At 38.2% G+C, this 8,665-nt stretch overlaps 2 protein-coding genes across 5 annotated transcripts; both read left to right on the top strand.

Moving 5' to 3' along the window:
* Positions 1 to 484: 484 nt before the first annotated feature.
* LOC117768151 lies at positions 485 to 2,772 on the top strand. 3 transcript variants are annotated; one of them, XR_004615015.1, is made up of 6 exons: positions 485 to 561; positions 705 to 1,118; positions 1,637 to 1,771; positions 1,936 to 1,997; positions 2,203 to 2,400; positions 2,465 to 2,772. XR_004615015.1 is itself a non-coding variant. In XM_034596318.1 (5 exons), the coding sequence occupies exons 1-5, from the start codon at positions 525 to 527 to the stop codon at positions 2,320 to 2,322; spliced, it is 696 nt and encodes a 231-aa protein (XP_034452209.1). In that variant the 5' UTR covers positions 485 to 524; the 3' UTR covers positions 2,323 to 2,772. The 3 variants fall into 3 exon arrangements, 2 of the variants coding, with proteins under 2 accessions (XP_034452209.1, XP_034452198.1); XM_034596318.1 differs by having other exon boundaries at positions 1,709 to 1,771; positions 2,203 to 2,772; XM_034596307.1 differs by having other exon boundaries at positions 2,203 to 2,772.
* A 1,645-nt stretch (positions 2,773 to 4,417) lies between these two features.
* On the top strand, positions 4,418 to 6,868 carry LOC117762654. Of its 2 annotated transcripts, none has more exons than XM_034587161.1 (5): positions 4,418 to 4,627; positions 4,747 to 5,115; positions 5,829 to 5,966; positions 6,130 to 6,173; positions 6,343 to 6,868. In XM_034587161.1, exons 1-5 carry the CDS (start codon positions 4,591 to 4,593, stop codon positions 6,358 to 6,360), a joined length of 606 nt encoding a protein of 201 aa, XP_034443052.1. In that variant the 5' UTR covers positions 4,418 to 4,590; the 3' UTR covers positions 6,361 to 6,868. The 2 variants fall into 2 exon arrangements, with proteins under 2 accessions (XP_034443052.1, XP_034443043.1); XM_034587152.1 differs by having other exon boundaries at positions 6,381 to 6,866.
* The last annotated feature ends 1,797 nt before the right edge of the window (positions 6,869 to 8,665 follow it).

Raw genomic sequence — 8,665 nt, 5'->3', positions numbered from 1 at the left:
CAAAATGACAACATAAACTCAATTCATATAACATAATCCAGTTGCAGTTAAGATTCCAACAAAATGCATTTGTCATTTGCAGTTGAGTTGCATAAAAGTCTAATATCTACCTGTAAGGAAAGATCTATACGTACTGTGACACATAGGTGTTCTATAACTTCAATGTAAAACTCTCCAATTACAACTGGAGCAGAAGTATCACAAAGTGCCTTTAATGTTTACATCTCTACCCAGGATGTTGCATATTGTAAAATTGTAGTATACAGTGTAAATTGCAAAACCTTTGTTAAGGGTGGTAGTTTCCAAAAGTTTATTTCTTTTTCTTTCCTGCAGGAAATTATTCTGTTCAATCAGTGGCCAAAACATCACATAGCATCACACCAATAGAAAACAGCAACAGAAAAAAACTTTCAACTAGCCAATCACCACCTTCATTTCCTTTAACGGAAAAGTCTGCACAGGATATGAACCCAAGTTCAGATCTTTGGACTAGAGTGTCTTTCTTTTACTGATCGTGATCAAAGATGGATCAGTTGCATGTCTTCATCATACTTCTTGTAGGTAATTATGATTTTCTGTCTTTTAAATTTGACATTTAACCTGAAAACCTAACCACTCGTTCCTTTAAGAAGGTTCGATTGAAGAGTAAAACGCTGTAACATTAAAATTACAATTTTGTTTCTTTACCTGTGTTTGCTTGTTAGGGGCTGTTGCCAGCAGTCAAGCTCATATCTCTGGATCAGTGTTGAATCTGACAGTGAGCCACGGAGGCAACGCCACTCTCTATTGTGACTGCAAAAGTTCCACTGGAGTTTATATAGTGTGGTACAGGAACTGTTCTCATGTGAACCAGCCAACGCTTGTTATGAAGACAAGATACCAAGCTGAAACATTACAGCTAAACCTTGAATACAAAGACGATCTGCATCCCTTCCCTCGTTTCCACCTAGTGAAGAATGAGTCCTCTGAATCCTATGACCTGCTGATCATGAACATCAGCGACTCTGATGAGGGTCTCTACTACTGTGGAACAGAACAGGCCAACACAAAGGATGGGAAAGAGAAGGATAACTATATACCTACAAGTTATGGCAATGTCACAAGAAGGATTTTAACGTGTAAGTATCCTGGTATGAGTTCTCTTTGAGTGTTTTGCAATAGAAATCCCTAAATAACAAGAAAATACGCTGCACATACAACATCAACTGGAAAAATAGCTGCATTAGTATCACCTGGTTGTTAGTTCCTGACAAATCAGAGACATCTTACATTTGAATGTGAGTCTTGACATTGTGCATTTGATGATAGATTCCTGTTTTGAACACAACGCTCCACATATTTTTGGAAACTGACATAGTAACAAACCTTTGAATAGGGTTGTATTGATATCAAGATTTGTTTATTATTATTATATTGGTAGCCAAAAGTGAAAAGGTAAATGAATGGTTGATACACCAAAAACAGTGTTTTCTGCCGCCCAGATCGTATGACATATATACAGAGTGTGTATGGAAGTGCATCTAAAAATATAACACACCAAAAAAAAAAATCACTTTTGATGATAGTGCTACGAGATTAAACTGAAAAACCGGGACTCCGAGAGCTAATTAGTAGAAGTGTGTGTTTGTTTTACCAGTTGAGTCTCAACAATGTGAGTCTGCACAAAGCTGTGGTCCGTGCTGGATGCTGCTTTTCTCTCTGTGTCCAGCTTTCACCGTTCTCTCCTCTCTCCTGTCGTCTTGTCTGGTTTATCACTTCTGTAAGAGAACAGGTACATGCTGTCATCCTCTCAGTTCTCCACATTGCTGATGATTAATTACATATTATAATATTTTTGTGTTATGTTAAATTATTTTAATCACATGTAAAAAAAAAAATAAAAAAAATGTCTTCTCAGTTATCTGGTAAGAATTGACACGATATTAATATTTGCAGCTAAAGAACCAGAGGTCCACGAGGAAGGATCTAGTTCCAGTGATCGCATGAGAGGAAATCAGGTATTTCACATGCAGCAAGTCATGGCCATCCACCATAAAGTGTATTAATTGTAATTGCTTCACACTGTATGCTCCACGCATGCAACACAGAGCGGATGCATGAGACGTTCAAAGTAGAAAAAAAAAACTTTGACAGTGAATTGTAACACATCAAAGTATCAAATCAATACACGGTCGTGATTCTAACAAATGTCAAACCCTTTAGGATGGAGACGTGTGTTACGCTGCACTGGAAATCCGACAGACCACACAGAGACCAAAGAGGAAGAAAACACAGAGTTCTGACTTTAGCACATATTCTGACATCAAGACCTGCAGGTTGTAAAGTGTGATGTGATGCAACATAAGACAAAGTTTGACTGCTTTATTAGTGGTGTGCTTTACAGGCTATTGGAGCAAATCAGTGAACCCACAGCCTCATCCTCTGTCTGTGGTGGTGATCTCTGATGGGTGTGGACAAACAGCAGTGTAATGTAGAGTCAACATTCACATTCAACCTAACCTGCATGTCCATGGACAGGAAGTGACAACACACAGAATAAACACCCACACGTGTGAACTATGAAAAATTAAACACCACATATACTGTATATATATCTGACTATACAAGACGCTGTTGAAACAGAAGTGACACGAGGACACAAAGCAACACGACAACAGACACATTCTGCATTTTTTCAGCCACATAATACTGTGCTAAGTCTATTTCTCTGGAGCAGATACACTGCATTGGTTTTCAGGTTGTTTTATGACAAATAAACGATTTCTGTTGAAACTACTTCCTTTTCTCTTATTTATTTCGACAAGCATAACAAGACAGTCAGATTGTTCGGCCTTAGCAGAGGTGTGGTGCCGTTTGTTGTTTTCATCCGAACAGTTTAAAAACAAAAATACAAAAAATATACAAAACAGACGTTCACTACCTCTGTAAAAGAATTTGTGCTGACGACACAAAATGTGTGAACAAAACCAGAGAACAGGCCCGGTCGAGGGCCTGGGCGTGTCGATCCCCTGTAGGTCACCTAGCTCTGTGGATATGTATAATATATGATTCAGATCATAAGCCTTCAGGCTGTATTATAATGTATAAAGCAGTGTATCACTTCTCACTAGCTACAGGGTTTCCACTCGGTCAAGTAAAAAAAAAGGGAATAATCTGAATTCAATGTCTTAAATATGTTAAAATATTGCGTACTAGGTCTTCAACACATTAAGGTAGGTCTTATATATGTTAACATTCTTTTAATGCTACTTCCGTCGTGCTTTAAAATTTTTTTTTTTAGTTTTCAGCACCATGCATAGTTTGTAATGTCTCAGTGTTGTAGTTCTTTCTCAACGATATTTCACAGCTTTGTGGACTTTAGTTTTGTTGATGTTGGTCGTGTATTTTGTGAAGTATTGTAAAAGAAGATTAAACTTCAAACAAGAGGAACTGAAAACTCAGAACGGGTCCAAATTACTCTCGGCTTGTCTGTGGGAAAGACTATGAATACTTACTGTCTCTGCCTGTAGTTTGTGAGACAACGTGGTGTTTGGTGTTATTCTCTTCTCTACTGCTGCTACTTCACCTTATCTTCAATTACGGGCATGTGGAAGTAATTCTGGGACCCTGATATTCCCTCATATCTGCTGTACTTGACAAAGGTCTTCAAATTCATTCATTGTGTTCTTATTAAGGTCTTGAATACAACTTCTTGAAACAGTGGCTATGCATTAGATTTAGTTTACAGGCGGGAGGTTGATAGTTTCTGTCACTGTGAGAATCCTGTCCTGTGTTTTTTTCATTGGATGTGAAATTATTCACTTTCAGGGCAACAACAGCAGAAAACCACACAAAGCTTTGTAGACCTCTATCACGAAGAGAAGCTCTGCATCAGATTCCACTGTGAATGATGCGTTGGGCTCCTGTGATGTGTTGCGAATGTGTGTGTGATATCCGGCAGCTACCTGTTTCTTTTTGGACTTTAATTTTTCTCGAAAGAAGTTAAAAAAACAAAAAAAACACTGTGAACATGTGACCTCCTGTTCTCCTCCAAAGTAAAACAGTCTGTGTTCTTGGCAAACCTCCACTGCACAGGCTGCATGAGCTGCAGGGTCAGAGTAAATCCGTCCTCGTATCTATGCATTATTTTTGCAGATCTGTCAGCGGTGCTTAGGTTTTTTCGTGTGTAACTGAAATAGAATGAGCAGTTAATTTTGGTGTTGGAGATTTAACCTCCTCAGGAAGAAGACAGGTATACAGGGAGGGGATATGTTCAGTCAGATACCGAAGAGATAAGTACACACTAAGGCACAAGGATTTGTATGATCGATGATATTATTTTCTGAAAGTTGAGACATTTCACTTCAAAGGAAATTCAAATATCACTATAAGTTTGGACTTTAATGCTTGTGACTAAGTTATGGGATCGTCTTAGACAAAAAAAAAAGAAGAAAGAAAAAAAAGAAACCGCACAATAAAAGAAATGTCCATTCGACGAGCCAATCACCACGGACATTGCCTTTAAAGGAAAAGTCTGTACAGGTTATATATCTGCGGTACGATGTCACGTTGCGTCATTTGGCTGTTTTTCAACACCGGTCATCTCCAGACATGGACGGGCGCCAAATTGTTCTCGTCGTTCTCTTAGGTAATTGTTTGTAATGAAACTATATCGTTCTCTGCCGTGAAGTGAAATGTATATTTTTTACATCCATGACATTTTTACTGGTATTGTGTGTTTTGTTACCTTTTCTTTTTATAATTCAGGAGTTGTTTCCTGCAGTCGCCATGAAATTACTGGATCGCTGTCAGAGGTGACAGTCAGACGAGGAGACAACGTCACTCTCTACTGTGACTGCAAACTGTCCACTGGCGTTTACATCGTGTGGTACAGGAACTGTTCTCATGAGAACCAGCCCACTCTCGTTCTTAAAGCAAAACCTAATTATTTAGTTGATTTCCAGTTTTTGAAGAACTTTACTTCTAACTCCTTTGACCTGCTGATCGTTAACGTCACCGATTCTGATGAGGGTCTTTACTACTGTGGAAATGAGGAGATGAAGGTGGTGGATACGGAAAGGATCGTCCCCAAATATTTTCGAAGTTACGGCAATGTGACAACAAGGATCCTGCTGAGTATGTATTGTGGTCTGACTTTGCTATGTATTAGGCAAGTAGCTTTTCTATCATATTAATTCTAATGAAATTAGACAAAGCTACAAATCAGAGACTGCTTGAGTTTGAAGGGTTTGGGTTTTTTAAAGTGCAACATTTTTCATTTAGTCTTTTAATGAATATGAGAAGCCTGAAAACAGCTTTGCGCAAGGAATAAACAGAATAAACACTGTAAAAAAGATATGTCCAAAAAATTCTACTTGTTTTCTGAATTAAAGTTGTAAACATTTGGTTGCATTTGTATTTAATTTGTATTTATCATTGTTTGTGATTAAGTTCATGGTTAAACTGTAAAATATCAAGCTACAATTACATGTCTTTGTCTTAATGGTTTGAGAACGACACCTTGAGAATTATTGCCAAATTTTTTGATGTAAATATTGGCCAATGTATAGTATCTGAATTTTTTAGTCCCCAATATTGACACAGGGCTCAAGTCCTCAAGCCCCCCCACCCCCCCACCCCCACCCCCCGAGTGCTCTGGCTTCCTCCCACAGTCAATGTTAATAATTGGTGATTCTAAATTGACCGTAGGTGTAAATGTCTCTGGATGTCGGCCTCCCGCTTTTCGCACAGTTAGCTGGATTTGGCTCCAGTCCCATGACTCTTAAAGGATAAGATAAAAGAAGATAAAGCAGAAAGAAAAGTGTTTATGAATTTGTGTTTGATTCCAGATTCCATGGGTAACCACAGTGGATGCAGCTCGAGCGGTGGGTTTGCGTCCTGGAGGCTGGTGGTGTTCACGCCAGCCATCGCTATTCTCTCCTCTCTCCTCTCCTTTATTTTGGTTTACCACTTCTGTCAGAAATCAGGTAGGTTCCCTGCTGTGATGTCTCAGCTGTTTTCTTAATTTGTACCTCAAGTTTTTTTCTCTCATATTTTCTTTAAACGTCTTGTCCAGTCAATTTGGAAAATCTATTTTTATTGATCTTTTTTCAAAAATAACATTGATATGCTTAATAATTAATTTTGCAGATAAAGAGCCTCAGGTTCAGAGAAGCCAAACCAAACAGAAGCAGGTAACCCACATCAGTTTTTGTATTAATATTTTTGTCAGTATTTTATTTTTCACTTTTAGCTGCAATTTCTTCATAATTGAACATATCCAGAATTTATTGAAGTCACAAATCTTTCTAAACAACAGCACAATAGTAAAGTAATGATTCTTACTGTCGTATTGTTTCTCAGGATGAAGAGATGTGTTGAACACAAGTCGTGTTCCATAGAAAGGACGGATACACACAGCAGCAGACAGAGGATGGAGAGCACAACACCTTTGTTCAAGCAGCAAGTTAACAGAATTTAAATAGTTTCTGAATTCTGAGTGTTCGAATTTAGGTCAACGGTCTTTATGTCCGCGTGAGTTTGTCCTGTGGTTTAAGACACACGGTGCTTTTTAAACCACAAAGAGGGCAGATACACGCTTTGTGACCAGTTACATTCACATTTTTACTGGTTTATATTTACTTTTTCTACAATAACTGTTGTGACATTGTTCTTCCTGAATTGGTAAACCTCGAAGTTTTCTAACTGTAATTGACTGTTGCCTTTATTATTACATCTGAAAACAATGTCCTCCGCTGAATTCTCTTTTGTGTGCTTTGCGCGAATAAAAACAAAATATTACCAAAGACAGTAAAAGGTTTCTTTCTTGTTATGTAGCAAATTTCAAGTTATTTATCTATTTAATTATGAGATAATATCACCTACATTTCTGATTTATATCATTTATGGAGCAAATAGCCACTTTTTTTATATACAGATGATACAGGATGTGAGACAGCCCAGGATCTGGTTTGTCTTTGCAATGTTGATTGTGAAAACACAATACATAATAATAATTTGTATTAAATGAAAAAAGAAATTAAAATAACAGAATAAAATTGAATATAATTTATACAAATATATAGGCCATTAGGCTATATGGGCGGCATGACTCAGGAGGTAGAACTGTTGTCTAACAATCAGGAAGTTCCTGGTTTGATCCCCAGCTGCTTCAGAGAACATGTTGAAGTGCCCTTGAGCATGACACCAAACACTAATTGCTCGTAAAGTTGTCAACGGTGAAGGAACAAGTTAGTGGGAATAGATGAATGAGACAAATGATCCATTGATTAGAAAAGTACAAAATGTATTTATATACAGTATTGTATATTTGTGATGGGCCGTCTTTACTTGTCTCTGTTCTTTTATGATTAATATGTATTATTGTTTACCACTTTTGTATAAGAAATATATTTCAGTACTTTCATAATTTCACTATTTTTTGCTTTGTGTGATTGAATTTTTTTGGGACCAACTATTTACACACATTATTACATTATTAATTTAATAATTAATAGTGGCTCAGGGGTACAGTGGTTAGCACCGGCGCATCACAGCAAGAAGGTTCAGGGCCCTTCTTTGAGGAGTTTGCATGTTCTCCCTGTGCTCGTGTGGGTTTTCTACAAATGGATGAGCAGTAAACATCAGACTGTTCTGAAGTAGTCTACGAGTCCTGACCTTCATCACACTGAACTATGTATTTATGGAAAGATTATAGCAGCACTTGGGAGAAGGCATCTGTCAAACCTGTGTGAACTGGGGCAGAGTGGGCCACACTCCGAGCTGAGAAGTGTAGGCGTCTCATTAGGATTTGCAAAAAGCACTTGACTGTAGTAACTCCCACAAAAAGCTGTGCCGCAAAATAGTAGGTCAAGGGTCCCAATATTTCAACCTGTGCCAATTGTTTTTGTTATTTTATTCAAAACAAAATGTTACATTGAAAATCCAATGCAACACGTCTGTACTGTTAGATCTGAGATACAGAAAAGTGAAGGCTAGTTCTTTTTTTGCGGTTTCAAACCATTTCAGAGAAAATGCAGGTTCCTTTTATTTTAAGCGAAAAAGTACAGACCCTGACACTCAGTTTCCAAAATCTCACAAGAGCGAGTGTTCAATAAACCACAGCATTCTGTCCATGCATGAACAGCGAAGCTTTTACAGGAAACTAACACTGACAAACATACGACCACAGAGCACAGACGCTGCAAAGCTCCGAATGGTCTGCCCGCTGAGGGTGGTGGCATCTCGCCTCGATCTGTAGAAATGTTTTTTCCTCTTACAATGAAAATGCAACATGTGCAAACATAACGGAAGTAAAACACGGGTTAGAACTGCAGCTCTGTAGCCACCTCAGCTCTGAGTCTTTACACATATAGCACTGTTACAGTCACTGTTCATCCTCTGAATGATAACATCTGAATTACTCACATGGATATGTATCACCTCCACAAAGGAGCTTATATTTTGACCCCTGTCTGTTTGTTTGTTGGTGTTACGACCCAGCCCAGGCGAAAACCCAGATGCAACATGATGAATGAGTCTCCCCTCTTCTCAGCTCCCAAGAACCACCAGCAGCAAATTACTACAGCCTGTTTAAAGGTTTATTAAAACTATGTTTTTGCATCGGGGTGGGCCAACAGCAAAACGACAAACAAAAACAACCTTAAGGCTGAGTGTGAGAAATTGG

Source organism: Hippoglossus hippoglossus, chromosome 1 (genome assembly GCF_009819705.1).
Source record: "Hippoglossus hippoglossus isolate fHipHip1 chromosome 1, fHipHip1.pri, whole genome shotgun sequence".
Lineage (NCBI taxonomy): Eukaryota > Metazoa > Chordata > Actinopteri > Pleuronectiformes > Pleuronectidae > Hippoglossus > Hippoglossus hippoglossus.
This window is presented reverse-complemented; position numbering and strand designations above follow the sequence as displayed.

Bases quoted from the DNA above. Each gene is read 5' to 3' on its own strand.
- LOC117762654 (XM_034587152.1), top strand. From the start codon at position 4,591: ATGGACGGGCGCCAAATTGTTCTCGTCGTTCTCTTAG. The intron at 4,628-4,746 runs GTAATTGTTTGT...TTTATAATTCAG, and splicing joins TGTTCTCGTCGTTCTCTTAG to GAGTTGTTTCCTGCAGTCGC. The intron at 6,174-6,380 runs GTAACCCACATC...CGTGTTCCATAG, and splicing joins GCCAAACCAAACAGAAGCAG to AAAGGACGGATACACACAGC.
- LOC117768151 (XM_034596307.1), top strand. From the start codon at position 525: ATGGATCAGTTGCATGTCTTCATCATACTTCTTGTAG. The intron at 562-704 runs GTAATTATGATT...TTTGCTTGTTAG, and splicing joins CTTCATCATACTTCTTGTAG to GGGCTGTTGCCAGCAGTCAA. The intron at 1,119-1,636 runs GTAAGTATCCTG...TTGTTTTACCAG, and splicing joins CACAAGAAGGATTTTAACGT to TTGAGTCTCAACAATGTGAG.